Source organism: Spodoptera frugiperda, chromosome 4, assembly GCF_023101765.2.
Source record: "Spodoptera frugiperda isolate SF20-4 chromosome 4, AGI-APGP_CSIRO_Sfru_2.0, whole genome shotgun sequence".
Classification (NCBI taxonomy): domain Eukaryota; kingdom Metazoa; phylum Arthropoda; class Insecta; order Lepidoptera; family Noctuidae; genus Spodoptera; species Spodoptera frugiperda.
Window position 1 is genome coordinate 11,268,639 of NC_064215.1, and position 23,007 is coordinate 11,291,645.

General features: G+C 36.1%; 2 protein-coding genes across 7 annotated transcripts in view; one reads left to right on the forward strand and one right to left on the reverse strand.

The window, feature by feature from the left end:
* The window catches only part of LOC118272343 (pre-mRNA-splicing factor ATP-dependent RNA helicase PRP16), a 114,888-nt gene that overhangs the window by 89,640 nt on the left and 2,241 nt on the right, over positions 1-23,007 (reverse strand). For 2 of the 4 annotated variants that reach the window (XM_050693258.1, XM_050693257.1), the window contains exons 5-11: positions 22,323-22,525; positions 21,760-21,858; positions 21,138-21,267; positions 20,751-20,840; positions 20,050-20,187; positions 19,360-19,512; positions 18,689-18,882 (exon numbers count right to left, since the gene is read on the reverse strand). In XM_050693258.1, coding sequence (XP_050549215.1) covers positions 18,689-18,882; positions 19,360-19,512; positions 20,050-20,187; positions 20,751-20,840; positions 21,138-21,267; positions 21,760-21,858; positions 22,323-22,525 — 1,007 coding nt within the window. Of the gene's footprint in view, positions 1-8,846; positions 8,978-18,572; positions 18,614-18,688; positions 18,883-19,359; positions 19,513-20,049; positions 20,188-20,750; positions 20,841-21,137; positions 21,268-21,759; positions 21,859-22,322; positions 22,526-23,007 lie in introns of those variants that run through there. The other 2 variants (XM_035588745.2, XM_035588748.2) reach the window with 2 other exon arrangements.
* LOC118272344 (uncharacterized) lies at positions 9,995-16,321 on the forward strand. 3 transcript variants are annotated; one of them, XR_004783356.2, is made up of 5 exons: positions 9,996-10,550; positions 10,986-11,161; positions 11,949-12,056; positions 12,534-12,632; positions 15,135-15,281. XR_004783356.2 is itself a non-coding variant. In XM_035588749.2 (4 exons), the coding sequence occupies exons 1-4, from the start codon at positions 10,211-10,213 to the stop codon at positions 15,228-15,230; spliced, it is 720 nt and encodes a 239-aa protein (XP_035444642.1). In that variant the 5' UTR covers positions 9,995-10,210; the 3' UTR covers positions 15,231-16,321. The 3 variants fall into 3 exon arrangements, 2 of the variants coding, with proteins under 2 accessions (XP_035444642.1, XP_035444643.1); XM_035588749.2 differs by lacking the exon at positions 12,534-12,632 and having other exon boundaries at positions 9,995-10,550; positions 15,135-16,321; XM_035588750.2 differs by having other exon boundaries at positions 9,995-10,550; positions 11,856-16,321.

The window sequence follows — 23,007 nt, forward strand, 5'->3', positions numbered from 1 at the left end:
TAAGAAGTCGCGTTATAGCTTTTAGCATTAATTAAATGAGTTGGGAATCACGAGTGATCAGATGAGTAAACAATGATCAAGAAATATTTGCTCTGGTTGTGTGAAGGTCAGTGTAGTGCAGTGAGGTCGCCAACTTCGCTTCCGATGTGAACCTCGGAAGTGATGGCGCAGTGCCGTGGGACAATAAATAGATTAAAGCCATTGTTCCTACATGTGACCAAGAAACTGTAACAGCTGATAATTATAACAAAAGAATAGTTGACACAACAATAGATAATAAGGAATTAGGGGTTCTAGTCTACTTTCTAACGAAAATATAAAATGACCATTTGACAGTTACAGAAGTTGATGAAAAGCTTATTACTTTGTCTTAAAATTCTATATAATTTGACGGCAAGATGCTAAGGTAAATGGTGGTGGCAGGAACTACGGATAGAGGAAGAAATATTTAAAATACAACATTCAGCAAGACACGGTACAAACAAACACCCACGAAATTGGCAAAATACCAAGAATAAGAAAGGTCAATAGTAATCCTATAATACAGGACTAACTTGTTTCAGAAATTAGGTTAATTTACAAAAGAGACAGTGTTACAAGATTACATGGATATGAGATTATCAAGGAATTTGTATGTTTTCACAATTCTGTGGCTTCCAACGCCTTCTCAATGTCAGAGCTGCAATTTATTAAACTTTTGATGACCGACTTTGGCTAAATTTAGAACAATCAATTGTTGACTTGACAGATAAATAATTATGAAATCGATTATAACATAGCATTTATTTTCAAAATTAATGCTGATTTGCTTGATGTCGATTAAGAAAATATATATTAACCTTTAGAGCGCCACGTTTGTCATCGGTGCCTGACTTTAGTGGAGGTTTGACTTTCACCATTTTAACGTTGGCAGTTAAAGTGTTAAATTCAGTAGACATATTCATTGGACGCAACGAATTTACTAATAAATTGGTTCGGGTGAACGCTCTCAAGAAAAATAGACGATAATGGATGTGGACTCGAATTTCATATTCAAATAACAAGATTTATTGTACATCATATATTTGCACATTTATGATAAATAGATAAGTTGTTCTCTTATTATTTTCTGAAGGTCCTTTCTATAATTTGTTATGTCCCATGTGGCCTTCTCAAGTTTTTGTGGGCAAGTCACGAGACGAAAGACGAGACTAATAATGTTTTTTGTAGGTTTTTTTATCTACATTAACGTATGTATGGGTTTTATTTGGTACTGATGAATGAACATGTTGTCATAAAAACTTTAGTATGTAGTTACTTTGTAGTAATGCTGATGAAACTTTGTGAAATCGTGAGTACAAGTGATGATTATTCTGTACTGGTAACCTATAGTTCTTTTAAAGTTCACAATTACAAAAGCGACTGCAATATCTACAATTTTATTGCTTACGTGACTTTATAAGAAAATGAATATTAATTCTAACGGGAAAACAGGAGAGCATAAAATACCTACGTGGTTTATACAAAATTAATGTACCACAAGACTCGAGACACAGCGTGTGACGTCAAAGAAAAGAATTCACAATTTACACCTGGAAAAGGGGAATTATTCGAGTAACATTTTCATACAGAAATGTTGTAATAAACAAACCACAATGTTGTTATTGTCCTTGGAAGTTATGTAAGTATCTAGATATTTTAAAGGTAAAACCTTTTAATTTAAGAGTTTTCAGAGAGAAACATATTTGGAGGCACAGCGTGGGAGGTAGTAAGTACATTTTATCTTTATGTTTTATATTAAAATCTGTAACAGAGGCAGTATAAACGTAATTTCTATGGTCTTATGAGATCTATGGTAAATGGTCTGAGAGGCAAAAGTAACTTTATTCTGGTCTGTGATGAGAAGGAGAGTATAACGGGAATGATATCTGTCATATCAAAGCGTGGATCATATAAGTAGAGGATCTATCTAAAATGTATCCAATAAAAGGTATAAACTAGAAAAAGAATGAAGATATAATGATAGAAAAGAGCCAGGTCAAGAAGAAAATATTACCTGATCATGAGCATGTTTACTTTGAACAAGACAATGCTTAGAAAAAACGAGGCGACGATTATAAACCAATCACAATCGGCTTAGTTTTCTAAACGCCAATCGTCTATGATTCACATAACGTAGTGCGGGTGGCATGTAGGTGATGTAGGACATCCTATTGGAAGTACTGACGTGGGTAACAATGCAACGGCTGAATGAGGTGAATCATTTTAATTCATCAATGTTAGTATATTTAGTCCTCCGGTTGAATTTGCGCAGTAGAAATAAGGTTTGTTGATCGCAAGGGCGAGTTCTGAGATAAGTTACGCTTGAATCCTATAAATATGTTTATTTTTCTGGAGCTACGAGCCACGTGAAAGATACCGAATTTTTTGATCTCGATATTTTTGTAGCATATTAGGTCTGTATTTTTAATATGGCATGTGTAGGTCCAACTACACAAATAAAAACAACTGATCATAATGAGTACCCTTTTCTAGGCTTGCTCAAGAACTGGGATATTATCACTCTTTTTACATTATATTGGAAGTTGTTTGACGGACTTTGACGGTTTATTGAGTTAAAGGTGTGTTATGATATTGCATTACTAAATTACTTTACGCATTCCAATACCGAACAATGTAACCTTCTTGCGTCACAATGTTTTTATCTTCGATTAATGCACTGACTGACTCATTTGTGTCAAAAATGTGACGTCCATTACAGTTCCATTCACCTCATAACAATAAGTCATGCCTCTTTTCTGAGAAGGGGCAGGTAGAGGTGTGGATTGATTGATGAATGTAGTATGTATTATTTGCTATGTTAGTAGGTATGTTTATCTTTTTAAACATCACTTTACCCCAGACTGTATAGTGTATGTAGCCATGTGGTTCGAACTATAGACTTTGTCGGTCAGCAATCGTATTTGTAACTAATTAAATATCTCTTAAATGTCGTGCTTCTCATGTATGAGAGTGTGGGTTCGCCCTAACCTAACCTACAAACGGCAAGTACCAATGTGACGTTTTCCGAGTCATATGTACTTTCTTAGATTATTAAGACACCACTGACAAACGGTGAAGGAAAACGTGAGGAAACATAGGTTTATAATTATTTGTAATTATAAGTTTGACATTGACAACCCGCATTGAACAAGCGTGGCGATTAATGTTCAAATCTTCTCCGTGTGAGAAGAGGCATTTGGCCAGCAATGGCCACTTATAGGTTGTGAATGTGAATGTGAAATATCTCATAACGATACACAATAAGTAATTGATAGATATAATTCAGGTGTTTATGTGGGTAATGTTTCTTTAATATATGCATAAGTTTTTCCATATCATTTATAATAAATGCAATACTACGAGGTGATAAATTCGTCATGGTATAAGTGATCACTTCAAATCCATTACATATTCACTTTATTATTCATGTATTACCCATGTTTTTCCATGCAAGTTTTCCAAGTGGAATTACGGATTGGAAATTCCATTTTCTTCTATTCTTCACTTCATCATTTTCATCATCAACATATCAGTCACAAGACGTCCACTGCTGAACATATGCATTCTTTTATTCTATGTTTTAGTTTTTTATTTTTAAGTATTCAGTCATCAATATGTTTCTCAGTGAGTAATCAGATAAAAAATGAATGGTGACTTCAGCGAATTAAATATTGATCCTATTTTCTAATTAATATGAGTCAATCTTGAACAAATTAGGAAAAGAACAAAAAAAAAAACTACCCAAGAATCTTACCAATATTATAAATAGAAACGTTTGTGAGTTCATGTGTTAAATCAAAACGACTGAAAGGATCGGGATGAACTTTAGAACAGGGGTAGGTTATGGCCTGGAATAATACTTAGGGTACTTTTTAACTCACGGGAATGCAAGCAAAGCTGGTGGCAGAAGCTAGTTAAAATTATGATGATTAAATTCTAAATAAACGATTTGAAGGCTTATATTCGTTTGTAAATAATCCTTAAGGTTCATAACCCTTAAAGTCTAATTTGCATTGAATATTGATTATAAGGACATTGAACCAGTGATACAGCTGAGTCCTTCGTGTTTAAGTGTCAAAGCCGTTCGACAAACTGTCTATAGCATGGCAGGGTTATGTCACTTTGTATTAGACTTAAATGGGGATTTGAAGATAAACAGAATGGAATTAATGAGGGCGAGGAAATTGTTGAAGGAAGTTAAGAATCTTTACCATTTGATTCTGATGAATCACCCGTAGACCAATGGCATTCTAACGGTATTTGAACGTGTGAATAGTAAGTACAATGCTTAGACTACAATGACAATTAAAGTCTAGAATAAAAAAGCAATGCAGCAATTTGATTATTTTTTTAGCATTGATTATTATTCTGTGTTTGGCGACCAACCCGCTTACTGCCAGAACGGCGAAGTGAAGATGTGACCAAAGAAGGAGCACACAGACTCATTGAGAAAGCCACAATAAAATAGAATGAAGTGATCTCTAGGCAACAAAATAATAAGAAAGAAAATATGATCAGTTCAACAAATAATTTAAGCAACATAGACAAAGAGTGTAAACAAATTACTAGCAATTGTTCAAATAAAACTACAAAGTCCAAAATGTACCTACATCAGACTGACACCCGATAGCAACAGACCCGTTCATATTAACATAGTAAGTACTTCAAATATATCAATTTTCTTTTACAGACGATATAAAGTAGTTGTCATAACAAGACAAAGGAAAAAGTGCTTCTATATAGTCGTTCATGTGTTCACGGCTGAGCAAATTCAAAGTACAGCAACTTTAAATATTTATTATCACTGGCCTTGATGCCATTTGTTCGCAGTTTTGTTATAAGAAAATCCAATTAAGTTGAAAAGCAAATACGAGTTTGATTTTGTCTTTGTTGCGATACAGATTTTCTTCTTTGTGATGTTTTTTAAGGAATTCGGTCGTGTAGTGTAATAAATCTTTAGGAATTTATTTAAGAAAGTGGTTTTATTTTTATATTTAAATTGCTCAGAATAACTTAAGCTAAAATATAGGGCCGTATTTCAGACGAAAATTTTTGGTCGACATAAAGTTTCTAATGCCGTTTAGGGTTGCTTTTCCACTAGAGATGTACTATGTAATTGTACTGCGAGAATATAATAATTAAATTGTGAAACTATGTGGCCGTATCCTGCGCCAGTGGGTGCAGGTGGCGGCTTGTCGTTCTACGTGGAGGACCAAGGGGGAGGCCTTTGTTCAGCAGTGGACGTCTCTCGGCTGATGATGATGATGTGGCCGTTTCCACTGATACTAAGCTTTGTAGCGGTCCGTGTAAGATGTGCTATGAAGATGCACCATTGCAAATTAGCTGTGCTAAGAAAATACGCAGCTCGATTATACTATGTATGATTAGTAGGAAAACCACCAGCATAGATTCACAACACACATCCATAGTACACATTAATAGAAGGCACATTTCCCTATAAAATTATATCTTAGTTGAATCCGTTTCCACCAGTGCTAAGCTATGTGTACCAATGAATACGATTTGTGGAAGCCAAACGCATCCACAGTATGTTAGCGTAGCACATCTCTGTTGGAAAAACCCTTATGATAATATTGGTGGATATTCTATCCTATTTCTGTCTATTAATATTAAAATACATAAATAATATAAAAATAGAACACCAAACACAACATAAACAGGTAAAAACCTAATAACCTCATGATATAAATAAATTGCGCATTAAAATAATAATGCATATTTTATTTATCTGCACAAATCGTTATGCAGACAACTTTGAGTGCAAAAGAACATTCTGGAATGAGCAAAGAAAAAAAAAGACGTTGCATTCAAAAGACGTAATTTGAATTTAAACTTGTATGTAATAACTGAGAGACTATAATTTGAGACAGGTTTCAAAACGTGCCGTTTCTTTCGGTCAACTGCGACTTCGCAGGTACTCGTGTATTTTTGTAAAAGTTTCGTTCTTATGTACGTTGTTTTTGCTCGCTCTTATATAGCCTCTTGGGTAGCATGAAGATAATCGATTTCTATGTTAGGCAGATTATAATGGACTTCATGTGCCATTTTTATGTCTAGCTATTACTCTGCCCTATTGAAACCTTTTTATTTTTGGACTTTTAAATTTATCTTTAGATTTGCCCCCTATTTGTGAGACATTCATAAGACTAGCTTGAGTGCTTTTTATTCCATTTTATAAAGCGTGTCCTTTCTGACCCGTGACTGAATGCAAATATTGCAGAAAATGGCCGTTGCTTTAACCCGTGCCTGTCGTAAATAGCGATGCAAAGTAAAGGGCAGTGTAGTATTAATAGACAGACAGATATCTGATATCTTACCACAGCTTTGGAATAAAATAACTCATCCTGTGAGATGCCACCATGATTATGCTTGTGACTTACGAAGACGAGCTTATTATTAGGGATCAAAACGAGAAACTAGAGCTAATTTAAGAAATAAAGTTCTTTGAGCTATATCATGACTAGTCATGGCACTCCCAAAGAATATAGTAATGATGAAGTCATACAAATTGCATATTAGTGCATGCTGCAGTAAGTAATCATAAGTATGATCTCAAACTAAAATCAAAACAAGCATAAACAAGTGCTGAATCGAATTCAAGGAACCAACTGACTCAAAAGTTTTAAGTAAAGAAGATTAAAAAACATAAATAAATGTGTAAATCTACATACAATCGAAGTAATCCTTATGATTTTGTGAAAAACTGATAAGGTGTTCCAATAGACTGATTTCGAAGATAAAGACGTGACAAATGTTTTGTTAAAGGAATATGACAAAGATTCTGATGCAATTGCAGTCTTCCAATAATATAGATAAGGGAGAACTATTAGAGGAGTAGATAACACGAACATCAATAATTATAATAATTCTACTACAGAAACTCTGATTCGCAGCAACATTAATTTAGAAAAAAAAGAAATAAAAATGTGGATGGTACATTATAGCGTTTATTTCATTTGGTGACGAATAATTTTGCACACATGTAGATATCAAGTCTAAAATCATTCAAATTACAACCGAATTGCTACACAGAATTTTAGACTTTAAATGACCAATTAAATACCTAATCCAACCAAGGACAAGGTAGGGCAGTCTGCTATAAGACATGATCAAAGCAAAGAAAATAAAGTAAAAAGAAAATCCTTTAAAAACTTTGCAATAAATAAAGATGAAATACAACACAAATTGTTCCACAAAGTTCTCTAAAAGTTTTAAAGCGTCACATAAACGGATAAACGATGTAGGGTGAATTTGGGTCAAGGGCGGATTGAAGGGCACCCCACTCGAAGGCGCATTCAAAGGACGTCAGCGGATTTGCTATTTACATTTGCTAGAGCAAATACATCGGATTACATTATCGTGTCCTGGTTGGTTTAGCTGTGAGATTTGGGATTTTCTTCACGGATTATTTGGTTTTGGGGTTAAATCTTCTTGTATCTTTAGGCATTAACATGCACTGCCGCTTCCGCAAAATTGAATCCGTTGATCTTTTTGGTTTTCCGGCATTATCAAAATACCCGTTGAGCTGTTTTGTAAATGTAGTGGAGGTCGTTTCTTTTGATAAGAAGTGTTTTAAGCATCCCTAGCTTAAGGATTGTGTTTGGAAAGTTACACAGTTTCTAGATATTAACGTAGTATTCGAGTGGTGCATTACTTTACTATCCTTGTTTTTATTTCCTTTACCGTGTATTACCTATAATTTGGCTCGCATTATTCGTGACTAAGCCAGAACACACAACTCAATACAGAATATCAATATTGTACTCACTCATTTATAGCCAAACAACCGAAAAATCCGTAACATTTATTAGTTTTTCCAGAATCTTGAGTAGGTCTAAAGGTGAAATGTATTTATAGCGATAAGTATCTGTCGGGAGTCTATTGAGTTACTCTGTTACGTACCTTAAATAGGATTCTCGTTTGTTTCAGCATTCACCTTGAACTTAGGGGAGGTTTGGAGGTCAAAAGTGATTATTGTATTCTTTTGAAGTTACTCTTTGGCTTTATCGAGTTCTGCTGTGTATTTCTTTATCTTCGCTTGATAGAATTTTCTATCATTTGATGCAAATAAATGACAAGGTACACTTATTTTATTTTCAATAAAATCCCACGTAAATTCTTTATATTGAAAAGTTCTCTCAGAATGAAAAGGTTTGATCATTCCATATTAGCTTCAATCAAGCCATAATAAAAACCACTCTACAATCAAACAGCGTTCTTTAACACCATTTTAGGTTAAATTATCAATTGTCCTTCAAGCAATTAAAACCTTTATCGTTATCTGGACATAAGATCTCATGTCGCTCCACAATGATAATAATATTTACGACACGCGTTTAAATCAATGGTTTCCTTGACATTGTTTTGCGTAATTTTGGCATCATTTACCTTGTTTATGCGTTTGTTTGTAAATAATAATGTATGCGTGCGTACGTGGCTTCGTTCATGTCTCCGCTGGAAATGAGTCGGCAGGACAACTGGGCCGCGTCGCGCGACACCGCTCTAATTCGGCTCATACAAGTAATTACATGAATTTCGGCCATAGAAATGATTTAGCATTTATTTGGACAAACATGTTTCATAACATGAAGTAACATTTAATGATTTGTGAGAAGTAAACTCACAAATAGGCGGTAAAAGGTCATTTGACACATTGATATACTAATACAATAAAAATAACAGGAAAGAGTGTGTTTACAATAATATAGAGAACTAACGTTACCGCATACCGCGATAATGAATAGCTCAATTAAATAACAGTTATTTTAAACTGATAGTGTAAAAATAAAGTGAAAAAGTTATACCTGACGGTTGGCGCCGGTTTGTCGGGGCGCGGGTAGAGGGGGGCGCGGTGCGCGCGGGGGGTGTCACAACTAGCAGCGAGTGAGGTCAAGTCGGTGCATCGCCGAGAGATGGGACGACAGTGTCGCTTTTTTATCGATGTTTTATCGACATTACGTTTGGTCACTTCCGATTCAGTTCCGGGTGTTTTCTCGGAAATGTTTTATTGGGTGATTATTTCAATTATTGTATGGTATTGGTGATAAGTAAAGGATGTAATTAGGGAGTATTGAAATAATTTAACATAGAGTCTTGGCCTTTCTCAAAATGTGGTTGTATTCATTTAATTGATTTTAATTCTTAATTACAAAAGTTTACGGGTTAATTACCCATGTAATAGTTAATTTTATGGTGATAAAGATTAGGATATAATGGTATTTTTACTATATTAGTAGAAATAAATATATGAAAATAAATTATGGCTAGCAAGACGAATACGATGAGATGGCACAGCATATGTGTTTATTTATTTGCATTTATTATTGTTAACGGGTAATCCCGCTTCGATGTGGGCACGGCAGGAAAATCCGTAAACATTAATTGTAAATTGTTTCGCCTACTCCGATTTACGTAATTTTGTATAATATTATTATAATAATATGAGTTGTAGAGATAAGGAAACAATTTGAAAACGTGTGTGCGCCCTTAGGGATGCATTTAAACCAAATACCAGGCAACAATGTCTTTTGATCTGTGTTTTTCAACCAGTCTGCTAAGCGTGGAGTCTGGCAAACCTCTCTTTTGTAGAGGAGGCCTATTCGACATCTTTGGCGGTTTCTACACTTTCGATTTTAAAACTTACGTAAGATAACAATCCTTGGAAAATAATTTCTTATAAAGTATTAAAACATTAACAAATAACTGACTGATTACTGCCATGTCGAAATTATCGCACTTTAGGAATTCTAAAAAATGTTAAAGTGCACGGAATTCCATAAAGAAGTTAAAAACAATAGGTGCATTGAAATAACAATGAAAACTACAAACATGTGTGTTATCGCACAATACCCAACACTAGTGAGGTCAGAGAGACCGGAGTAGAGGGGCTCCCCCCGCGGCCCGCGCGCCGCCGCCCCCCCGCCGGCCGTATATACCGTGCCCCCACACGCGCGCCGCGTCTAACGTTACTGCGCCACCGTATAGCTCGGTTGTCCTACGATCGCGATACCACGCGCTACATAAATTGTGAAAGTGTTGCTTATAAAACGTGATTTCTCGAGTGAGAGTATATTGCCGCGCCTAAGAACCAAGAAGACGTGACGCCCTCGCAACGTAATATCAGTGGAAGGGGAATTGTCTCGTGTATTTGAGCTTGGAGAGGGGTTCAATGGAAGCGAGGTTCGTGACCTGCCGGAGTTTCCAGCAGATCAAGCCGCCTGAGAAGAGCCTCGCGCCGTCCCCACCGACGGTGAAGGGGCTCCTGTCTCGCTTTGGGAGTCAGGCACAGGCTTTGTTCGCGCCCAAGAAACCCCGCTTTGGATCATCAGTCGCCATACATAAGCTCCGTGAGACCAAGTGGTTCAAGCATGACGAACAGAATATATTGTGCGCCGTCTGCGAAACGGGATTCATCCTCGAGGTGCGCGCCGAGGACCCACTGCCCCCGGACTCAGTACTGTCGCCAGACTATCACATGTATGCAGTCGCCATGTGGAAGAAGGGTAAAGGTGTGTACCATATGTGTTGTATACTAGCATTAGCTCCTTATCGGTAAATGTAAAACATAAAAGGAATTTAAAGTTGTCGCGGTCGTCACGAAATACATTGTAATTAGGACGCGTTGATAACGTTCGCTTCGTGTGAGCCTCACATCGAGACTAAATAAAGTTGGCACAATTCATCCACGGTCACACGTAACAAGACGAATTCACAATAGCGTTTGTAAATAATTCATGTGCATGCGCGATTCGCTTTAATGAGATTAACGAATGGATTGTTGATGCGTTTAAGCTCGTAAAGCAGTCGGCAATGCGAGAGGTGTAGTTTCGAAAGGGCAAAGGCCTTGTAGTTTTTTTCTCACAAAAATATCCGAGACGTCTGAGGAATTTCCGAACGCGACTTGGCGATCCGGTTTTAACGAAAAAATGTTGTTCTTCCGACAGAAAAAACAAAGAACCCGGAACAGATAGAAGTGTACACAGTTCAACAGAAAGGTGTGAGAAAACGTGTCGTGAAGACCACACTCGGTGCCTTTTGGAAGAAGGACTCCGTGATACGCATCAACAACGTGGACGATAAACAGGAGACGCCGAACAACGAGAAAGATATCAGAGCAAAGGTAATTACACAACGAAACTTTCGGAAGTCCACGTTTCCAATTCCAATATTTACTAAAACACGTTAGCGTATGCTCCGACTCTATCCCCTCTAACTACAAGTTATAGTTGCAAATCATGATATCTGTGAGTTGTTTTACAGTTGCACAGTATACGTGCTTCTGATAAATTAAATTCACGAAACAATATCGAAACACATTCAACTTGATATTTTGTACTAGTGACATAATCACGGCCTTCAATGATCCACGATACATTTAATGCCGAGGCTAAAGTTTCATACGAACCCAAGTTTTGTAACGTAAGATTGCTAAAACCAGACAGACTGTCTTGTAAACGATTACGACATCACACTAATGACAAGACGGCAAACAATTCGAGCAAATTGTAATCGTGTGATAATACTTTCGCGGACATGATTTGTAATCTATATAATAATTGGACTTTAGATTTTCATGAGTAATAAAAATTCACGAAAACATAAATTTATCTTTAAAACAAAGCCCCGTGTCAATGTAACATTAGCGTTATCTTGAAAGTACTGTAAATATTCCGTTTTCCTCTCCAACTAATCTTTTAGTTTAATGCATGATATAATTCCAACCGTCAGTGGTTTATCTTAACTCTCGATCGAACTTAGACGTTCTTCCTTCAATACCGTAGGCTTGCGTCAGAATTGGAAACCTCTCGTTTCAGATAGCGAAAACCTCAAGGGGTCTTTCGTTTATTGGAAACTGTGGGCACACTCGAACAGTGGAACAGCTACTAAGGAGCTTCTACTGATTGCAGCTGGATATGGCAACTAAATCAAGGTTCGAGAGGAATTGGCACAATACCCTGCACTTCGTCCACTGGTGCAGATACGGAGAAACTCCGCAGGAGGCTCGCATGAGACAGGTAAATTACACACCACTATACAATATACACAGAAGTGTACGATTCTAGAAACGAATAAACGCGTTGATCGAGCTCGCGATTTCAGTAACAATACCGTGTATTCTGTACGCGCTTCATTACCTTTTCATATTCCGTATACAACACGTATTTGTTTCTAGAATATGTTTTTTTTTTTTTTATATTACTGCATGCGAATGCATAGTCGCAAAAAGTAAGGCCGCCTTTACAACGTTCCGAGCACGTTCTAACGGCAGTGTTACTCCACCCCTGTACATTTCTACCTTCAGTCAAGCATTGTAAATGCTTCTTTATACTTAGCTTATTGTGAATGTCTATGCTGACTGATTGTTTACTATGGACTGACTGAGGAACCGAGTCAATGGCACATCAAGACTGGCGATCATCCATCATGCATGGGGCATAAACTGGGTCCGGAAAGTAAAAAAGAGATCGCACAAAGCAGAAATTTTGTTACAGATCAGCTTAACGACGTCGAAAACACCTATGATTATCATCTTTTGATGGTAATCGTTGAGGCGCTTTGGACACTTACAGCTGGCAAGAATAACAATACCGGTGAGGTTTTGAATTTTACAGATTGTAAGATGTAGGAGTCAGTGTGCCTTCTATGTTTTCTAACTCTATGTTCATGTGCGTCGTCTGTGATAAAGGAGATATTATTCAAATGTGTCCTACAATAGTTTTATAGTTCTAAACTACTCACTAATACGGTTTAAAAGTAATCTTTCATATAAGTGAGAGTCAAATTAAAAATACAAGTTTCGTATAAACACGCAAATAGCGAATTAGGCAATCGATTGGCAAAAATTGTTCAATTTAACATCCAATCGTGCGTACAAAATATGATGATTATCGATTATTAAGTAATTGAAATCGATTTGAATATTTAATTGCTCTATTATATAATACTAATCTAATTATAAATAATTTTACGGATCAAACTCAAATGACATTTATTTTAATCGAGTACCTACTCAATCTTTTCTACGAAAAATTAAAATAATCTTTACAAAGTGTAAACTACACGATAAAATGTATAAAACAAATCGAGTATGTTTTGCATAGCGACTGTTTAAAAAGTGAAAGCGATTCAACATTAAGTGTCGATCAAATCGATACATATAACAATGTTATACATCTTTATAAACACTGGTATCATACAATTCTTACTATGGAACGAGCATTTACATAATATGTTACATTTTATTTTCCTTTATAGTAGTAGAATACCCGTTAATATGTCTCTAAACTTATAAACCAATCAGGTAAATGCGTATTTAACTATATAAACCTCTATTTAACAAGTCAAGTCTAAATAAATCCAGTTTAAAATGTAAAAACTATAAACACACTTACAAATTAAAGAAACTTGTAGCTATAGACACTTGAGAAAGTGACACAAGTATAAATCGAGTGCATTAATGTTATCTACAGGTCCTCATAATACATATTACATGTAATTACTCATTCAAAACATATTACATAATGCTAGGAGGTAATTTAATGTAATAAATTATAATTGCATTGCAGTGTTATAATTGATAGCATTCTGCATTCATTAGAATTCAGTCTATCGATTAATAGACACGTTCCGTAATGTATAAAGGGTGTCCCTTTAAACACATATGTACAATATACTTTGTATACAATTAAAACATGTATAAATAGGTATTTATGGCTGTAAAGTACATAAATAATATAGATATACCAAAACGGAGTTTAATGAGCTGTGTTCAATGGTTTGTTTATTTTCAAATACGTCAATGAAGCAAACCTTTTGTTGAACACACGTCAAAGTCAAGGAAAACCGCATAGACGGGACGTAAAAGACAATTTAGTATTGTATTCCGGAAAATTAGGAGGAAGCTTTTAAATTGACAATCATATTTTAGGTATTCTATGCATTAAATACATAAAATGTTTAAAATGACACAGATAACATACTTAATATCAACTATATACCAGTTATATTTAACTGCGTCATTCATATAGTTATGTACGTTTGTGGGTTGAGTTATGTACCAGTAACGTAATATATAAAGCCGCCCACAAACTTCCGAGGTCGTTGTTAAAACGATGAAACCTTATACAAGACAATAACGACTATTTTGACACATTTGACAGTTGTCATAATTGACACCATACGTCAAAATGTGTACTTAAAAAAAATATTGTTTAAAAATTAATATCAAATTAAACGTTAACTTCTGACACGCGAAATGATAAACTTTAAGTAACTACTATGCGAAGTTTTTAACATTAAAAATGAAATTTAATGTAAACATTTTATCTGTACACGCCCTAAAACAATTGTTCGAGTATAAAGCAGTTATAACCAGTCGTTTCAATAGATAATTACTCAAGACTGCGGACCGTAGGACTATTTCGCTTTACTTAAATGGTATTGAAGTTTTATTATCACCGTTAAAAAACATAAATAACTCGATTATTTAAAGTCAAAGAGACAATTACAAGAATACCATTATTTTCTTTTTCTATACTTTCCGAATCTATGCACGGATTGTCAATATTTTTCATTAATTGTTTGATCACTTGTCAAATTATGCACAGATGTCGCTTCTCAATGACTTGTTAAACTATTGTGTAGAATCGTTGAAACGCTCATTCATGTCTAATGAATATTAAGTGGAACCACACCTTCAATTATGTAATGTTGCATAGCACGTTAGTTTTACTAGCAGTGTATTATAGTATCATTTGTAGTCGTTATGATAGTCACGACACACGACACGAACCGACCTTTCGCACCTTCGAGTTAAAATGCAGATAAAATTTTATGAGCCATTTAACATGTTGAGATACGGATACAAAAAGAATTTTCCACCAAAACTTTTAAACAAAACGGTTATAATTGTGTTCTAACAAAAAATGTGTAAGTCCGTTTGTGATAGTCAAGTCCCTAACTCTATGTTCACAGTTCATTAATGCTTTAAATGTGTTATACAAGTTTTAGACTAATCTGCGATGACGTCTATACTAAAATCCCTGTGACTTAGAAATTTTCTTAAGACTAATTTCCCAATGTATTTGTTGCAGATAAGCGAGTCGTTCAAGTGGGGTAACGTCGGCATGAATATGGGTGTGATGCTTGTCAGTCAGAACTACGCTAGGGAGAAGGCTAAGTCCGTCTGAGTGTCATCCACCAGCGGCACCCACTCCGCTGGTAAATACTCCTGCTACGCCTGCTTCTGGCCATCGCCCAAGAAAATCGACCACGTCTAATATGTTCAGGAACTTTTATCTTATGTTCCCAGTTTCAACATGAAACGTCATGCGTTACTATCGGTTTACGTTTGAATTTGGAATTGCATTTCTGATTTAAATGTAGAATTTAGAATCCGATTTGAATAGGTTCGCAATTCGGATACACATCCGTGTTGGAATCGCTTTCACTTCGGAGCTATTCGTGATGAGATCGGATATTTTTTTAACGGATTTATGTATTTGAATGTTCCTTTTCTTATGAATTTCATTAAGTGTACTCTTTTTGTTTCGTTGTCTTTCCTGCCAGTATTTACTTTGACAACTTAGCTAGTAATACTGTCTCTCTTTGGAACTTGCTAAATTCTAGGGGCATCTTTCACAAATTTTAATAAATTTGGACCAAATTCAATACATTTTAGATCCTGTTATACTTTAAAAAGTTTAAAAGTAGATAGCTTTATAGATAGCGAATGTAGTCTTCGAAAAAAATCTAGCTATAAACCGCCTATACGTATGTTAAAGAGGAAATTGTGAAAGTGGCCCTCTGTAGCTTTAATTCGGACTTAAAAATATATGAAGAAAACATTCCTGTTGTTAAAACAAAAAGACGCCCCTCGGCTCGTATGCTAAATAATAATAAATAACTATAATGCTAATATTAAAGCTATTTAATATTTAATCTTTATCTATCTGAGAGTGGTAACCCTAGTCTTATGAGTATTTGTATCACTCCTTCTGATTTAATAAGACTGTTTTATTTTTTTCCAATTTGGAAAACGATTTTTCGTTCGAAATCGCTCAATGTGAATTGAATTAGTCAAAAGAAAGTATTGTTATGTTGGCCAACCCTGCCGTTGGGTTGGCACTCTTGAAAGTATTTTTAATCTGTGTAGTTTATGCGAGATAATAATGTAATGTTAATTGTGACAGATTGACTGTTGTGAGAGTTGTACTCGTGTATGTTTAAACGTTCTATTTATAATGAAGCATTTTTATGAATAAATGATTACTTTATAATATTTGGTTTGTTTTATTTTTCTCTATTTGTTTGTCTATGCACATTTATAACATAGTTTAGAAAATTAGGAAAGAGGTAAAACCTTTTACACATATTTACATCATCCTGTATTCGTGTACATTAAAGATAAATAAAGAAAAATAAGAAGGATGTCTAATACCTTTATAATACATAAGCAATAAGCAAATGCAAAGATACTTAGCACCAGAATACTAATTTAAAATGTAAAGTTTTGCACATCTGCCTGCCAAATGCAAACTTATACAAAATTAAGTCGAATCCTACTGAGGATCTATTTGAAAAACTTGGCAATAAATATACATATAGTGCATTCCAGAAATAAGGAAAAATCTAAATTACATTAAGCATTGACGCAATTGGCGCCCTCTATCGTTCCATTCTTAATGTTACTGAGGAATGTGTTTCTCAACCTCTCAAGGATAAAACTTTAAAAACAAGGTTTTCATATAATTGAATACAACGCCATCTCTTATCCACTCCATGTACTAATATGACAAAACACTACCAAAGAATTCAAATGAAGAATAAAGCCGTTGTTTCATGCCAAGAGCATTCATAATAATATCATGAGTTTAGTATGAAAATAGACATGGACTTTAGTCTTTTAAAAATAATTTGGAAATAAAATGTAAAGGTTGCTTCGTCATGTCGTGTGCACTTAAAATACGCAAGTTGGGGAGTCATGTGTATAAATACATTTAGTTACACTTCATATGTTATTAAAAATAAAAATCAAATCATTTATTGTAATTAAACCATAAATAGGTATTTTTGACATGTCAACAAATAAAGAAATAAATAATAGTCTGTCAGTCTGTCTGTCAGTAAAGCTAGGTTATATCTTAAGTACTATATATACTCGTACATAAATTCACGCCTTTGTCCCAAAAGGGTAGGCTGCTTATGGTGAATTATCGATAACGTCATTGACAAGGACAGCCAATCAGTGATCGGGTTAGATCCCAGAGATGCATAAGATAATGTATTAGATTTTTGATCAGAAGGGCCCTTGGTTTTCAATTCAAGCGGGGAGGGGGGAAATCGTTGAATAACTAACTATTCCCGCCCTGTCTCTCACGCCTCAAAGAAGGGACTTACCGGTGCTATAACAGCGAGCCCATATTTGGGAGCCCTTCTGATGACGTTAATTTTGCTAACTTGCTGCCAACTTTTGAACGCTTTACGCGGAAAAAACGGATTGATTATACGGAGCCCTCGTAGCCCGGAGGCCCCATATAATTGATACGTCCCTGTAAACTAACTTAGCTCGTGGTTTGCAACGGGCTTTGTAGCTAGGGAAAAGTTCATACCAACATTGTAACTATCTACTCCTTTGTAAAAATAGACTTATTGTTTAAATTTCATATCATGTATGTATCAGTCATTGGAGTTATGATAATATTCATTAATCAGCTACAGTTACATTATTTAACCTTACAATTAACTTTGTTTTAATTATTCCAAAGTCCAGATCACAGTGTTAATTTTTAGGTGATTTTCAATCAGGTTATTGCTATCTCTTACATTTATTAAGCGAAGAGAGAGACAGAAAATATGTCACGCTACTAAGATTTAACAGTGTTAATTAGGCACCGTTAATTTGTGTTTACAAAACGTTTCTTATCGTTTTTATTTAATTATTATTTTATCAAAGCAAATTTTTACCCAATTCTAGATATATTCAGACAAAACTTGATCCGATAAGTTTTGTTTTGTTTTAAAAACCTTATGCCACACTATAATTTTCTCCTGTGTCGTGTGTGCGTATACAAATATACAATTTCACATACACATTGTGGCGACACTCTGACAAGTGACAGATGACAGTAGTCGCACATAGACTATCGACGAGCAAATCAACGGATGACGTCACAAATATCCTGCATCGCACATATGAAATTTGCATGCGAATTAACACGGATAGAAAATCCCAACGAACAACAGTTGGGCAGAAAGCCCGCCAGGCTGATCACCTCGCCTGGTCGGAGGATCCTCCTTTGCTTAGGGAACTTTACTCTCTGTTCCCTAAAATATCAATAAGTTTCAGGTTTCAGCAGGAAGCCGTTTGCTGCACAACGTGTTATGGGTGCAAACGCATACGACTAATTTAAAAAATCACCAGAAAGACCAAACGTTTTTACAGCAACTAACTACCCACAGTCCATAATAGACTTTATAGACTTTATCACTTTCTAATAAAGTCGAAAACCAATAAACAAGAAGTGACTAACCTCTCGGAGCAGTCCGAACAGCATGTCGGTGGAGAGCGAGCGCTACAGCAATTACCATTATAGACTTTATTACTTTCTAATAAAGTCGAAAATCGAACAAACAACAAGTAACTAACCTCTCTAAGTAGTCCAAACAGCATGTCTGTGGAGAGCGATCGCTCGTGTGCCTCGTCCATGATGATGGCGCAGTAGTTGTCCAGGTCGGGCTCGCGGAGACCCTCGCGCAGTAGTATGCCGTCCGTCATGTACTTGATCACCGTCTGCGGGGACGAACAGTCCTCGAAACGGATCGCGTAGCCTACTTCGTCACCTGGGTGAAGGAGATGTTGATTTATTTATTAATTAATTTATGTACAACACAAGAATAGAGTATAGGAGAACATTACTACATAGTATAATACAAAGTCGCTTTCGCTGTCCCTATGTACCTTTGTATGCTTAATTTTTTAAAACTACGCAACGGATTTTGATGCGGTTACAATCACCGCCGTCCATGGACACTCGAAACATCAGAGGCGTTACAAATGTATTGCCGGCCTTTTGGGGGTTAGGAATTTAAGGGTTGTTGGGGAATCGGGGATTGGAAAAATCGGGAAGGAATCGAAAGAGAACGCAAGTGTTGTTTCACGTCGGTTTTCCGTGAGGCTGTGGTATCACTCCTGTGGAGTCGACCCATTCATGCCGAAGCATGGCTCTCCCACACTTACTTGTGTTATCTTGTATCAGCTTTAGATAACTGAACTACCGGAGTAAATAAGTATATAAAAAAGGTAAATATAATACGTACCAAGTTTAGTATTCATTTCATCGGAGACTCGCTTGGCGACGGACATGGCGGCGACACGTCGCGGCTGGGTGCAGCCGATAGTCCCGAGCCGACTGAACCCTTCCTCGTGCAGGTACTGGGTCAGCTGGGTCGTTTTACCACTGCCCGTCTCACCTGTGGGGGGAAAGGTTATAAGTATTTATTATTTATACACTAGAAACTTAAAGAAAAGTAAGTTAAAAGACTATAATCGTAAAAACGTCATTAAATCTCTTGTGATTTAATAACGTTTAAATGCTTACAAAAAGGCATCACTTAACACATTAAACATATTTGTTTTCAACAGATTTTTGTTGGCAGTCAAAATCTTAAGCAGAAATGTCAAATGCTGCAAAACTTGGTCCTCTTTAAAAGGAGTAGGGGGATTTACTATAACTCCTTCGTCGGGAATCGCAATTAAGTCGCCTAACGTTTCATAGAATGTCTCTAGCCGTACTTCAGCGGCTGGATATAATTTAAGGATATTTTCCATTTTTCACTAATACTATAAATTAATCTAATTCCCAAACAAATATAGTACAATATAACTCACCAACAAAAATGACAAATATTCTCTAAGAAAATACATATTAGATTAACTGATCACCCTTTAACTACCGTCAAACAAAACTCAACCTAATCCTCAAACAAATAGAGTCCAATATAACTCACCAACAATGATGACGACACTGTTCTCCCGGATGACCTGCATGAGTTCCTCCCGGACCGCGAACACGGGCAGGAACCGGCGCTGCTCGCCTATCGTCATCTTCTTCACGAAGTCCGACTTCGATTCCACTTCGGGAGCGTCTGAAGAGAAAAAAAATAATTATTATATTTCTAGTATTAGTAACCATTTGTGATTCCTCCTTCATTGGTGATTCCTCAGACGTATCATAACATAAACATAGCGTAAGACAGCCCTGCACTCTGATTGGTTGGTTTATTCGAACCGGCCGATCAGAGCGCCGAACGCGCTCTCGTTTCGATTACTTTAAACGTAAAGTTAAGTCGTACTAAGGATACTGATTGTTCACCATTACGTGGTCTGTCTACTTGTTTGCCACCCTACACCATAAGAAAAAAACTATGAAGCAAGTACAAAGAGGATATGCTATAATGTAATTGTGCACTATGACAAAACAAATCGGCCCTGCCCAATGAGTAAAATGGTATGGATAGGTTATAAGCCCTCAGAAAGTGGCACATTACAATGTGGACAATTGGCAACGTTTTTGTAGTATACTGCTAGATGGAAAATATGTAGAGAGTGGCGTAGTATGTAACGTCTCACGTTTCCGGTATACCCTTCAGAATAGATATGTCAAATTTATCTTCTATTCTTAAGTTTCTACAAGTTATGTTAAACTTACCTTTGTCCATATGTTCAGCGTACTTGTAAGCATCCTTGGTAGGCCCGTCCTCCATTTCCTCCTCTTTCTTCTGTATACCCATGATGTTACCTGGAAACGAATGCATATTATTATTATTTAAACAAATAAATATAGATCAAGACCAAGCACTTTGTTTATTTATAGACGTATTTGATTTTTGACTAGTTGGCATTGGGCATTACATTTTCAACGTATTTTTTGAGGGGGAAAATCAATCAATGACTTCTCCCGCCTTAGGTGAGGCAAGAGATCTTACTCCTGCTTTTCTAGCCGGAGCCCCGGTAACCTACTATGTAATCTGCAGCTAACGCTGTGAGACTAAACACAAGTTCTAATAAAACTGAAAAAAAAAGATAAATTTTATACCAATTTTAGTTCCCTCCAGCTTCCAATGTTTCTTCTGCGCCTTCCTTCGTTCCTTTTGTTCCCTGAATGCCTTCACGAGTGCCGAGCCTTTGCGGGCGTTCATTGCCATGTCTGACGTCGGATCTTTCACCTAGAAGCGAGATAATTGATAAAATATTAATAATGATCCCACAAAAACATTTCATGTTAAATGTTGCCAAGACGAGACCATATAGCTCGCACTGTCAAAAAGTAATCAGATCCCGTGTAGAGCCAAGTTTCTAACCCTATACTTTTGAACTGGCGAGTCGGCCGCACGGACTTTTTGCTATTCGTCATATGGGCTTGAGCTTAAAAATCTATTCAATCTTCTAAACTCTTTCCGTGTTTTGAAATCGTTTAATAGCCTGTTATTACAATGTGATATGCTATGTTGAACCAGGAAATCGAACAAAAGACATATTCTCTAACATATTATGATTAATTTGCTGATACAAACTGTTTTCTTCTAATGAAAAACTTCAGTCTTCTTTCAGATGGATTGAACAAATCAGTTATAGGTAGTGTTCCTTGTAGCTAGATGGAACATGTTTAACAGAATATTATAAAAGTAAGATCAATAGTAATAACTGCATGTACTCACGGGTATGACGGGCTCGGGCTGCTTGGTGAAGACGATCCTGCCGTCGAGGAACGGAGGCACGATGTTGTGGACCAACAGGTGCACGCGGTCCACGTTCTCCTGTACAGCAGAAATGAACAATTTGTTAAATATGTGTAAAAATATTGTTTATTGTCGCCAATAGAGTAGGACAGAACAGGGTATTAAATATTTAAAATCGAATTAGTTTGTCAGTTACTTACACAAATAAAAAAATATGAGACACGGTTTTTATTTCGTCATATAAGGTTAAAAAACTTTGATAAAAGGGAGTTAAGTTTAGGAGTGGCGGGTCGTTTTGGCAAGTTATTATATAAAATAAAAATGAGCACTACTCTTTGTTAAGTCAAAACTCCTCTTTTTTAGTTCACCGGATTGGAGAACTACCTTGCTCCGCTTCAGTGGACAGACAGCCTTATGCCGAAGATGCTTATGGACTGACGGACTGTTAATGTGTCATTTACCCTACACAACCCAGAAAGAGACAACAAAATAATAACAAACACAACTACATACTTTAGCAATAAAAAAGAACGTGTACATACCTCATCCAAGTCATTATTAACATTGATAGCATGTACGACACCACTGGTGAGCATTCTATTCCTCTCCCACAGCTCATTATCTTTGTCAATCTGTTGTCTCTGAGCGGACACCTTCCTGTTTCTGCGTTTCTCTATTTGTTCCTCCTTGCGAGCTACGTAGTCTGCTGATGTACCAGCGAAGGGATCTGACTCGTCTGCTTCACCTGGAGATGTGAAATTGATCTTTATTGTGATGTTAGTTAGGTTTGTTATTGTCTGGTGTGGGAGAGTATTCATTTACTGATTTTTGTTTGTGAGTCATATGTTTTTTTTTTTTTTTTTAAAAACTTTGCCCCACACTAGGATTTTCTCCTGTGTCGTGGGTGCGTTTACAAACATACAAGTTCACATACACATGACACCCAGACCCGAAACAACAATTTGTGGATCACACAAAGAGTTGCTCCGTGCGGGAATCGAACCCGCTACCCGTTACGCTGCAGCCAGTTGCCCAGCTACCGCACTAACCGTGCAGTCGTATATTATTAAATTAGTTTCGAGTGTAAAGCTCAATATTACGAAGTTGATTCCCATGCTTCACATGTGAAACGAGATATATTTATAAAGTAAAATCAACCTTATTGTTATTAAAAATAAACTTCATTATTGTATGTTACATTTACTGTTGTGTTACTTCCTCTCTGTA

Excerpts from the sequence above, each read along its gene's own strand:
- LOC118272344 (XM_035588749.2), top strand. The coding sequence starts at position 10,211 with ATGGAAGCGAGGTTCGTGACCTGCCGGAGTTTCCAGCAGATCAAGCCG. Across the intron at positions 11,162-11,948 it reads AGAAAGATATCAGAGCAAAG|CTGGATATGGCAACTAAATC; the intron begins GTAATTACACAA and ends TACTGATTGCAG. Across the intron at positions 12,057-15,134 it reads AGGAGGCTCGCATGAGACAG|ATAAGCGAGTCGTTCAAGTG; the intron begins GTAAATTACACA and ends TATTTGTTGCAG.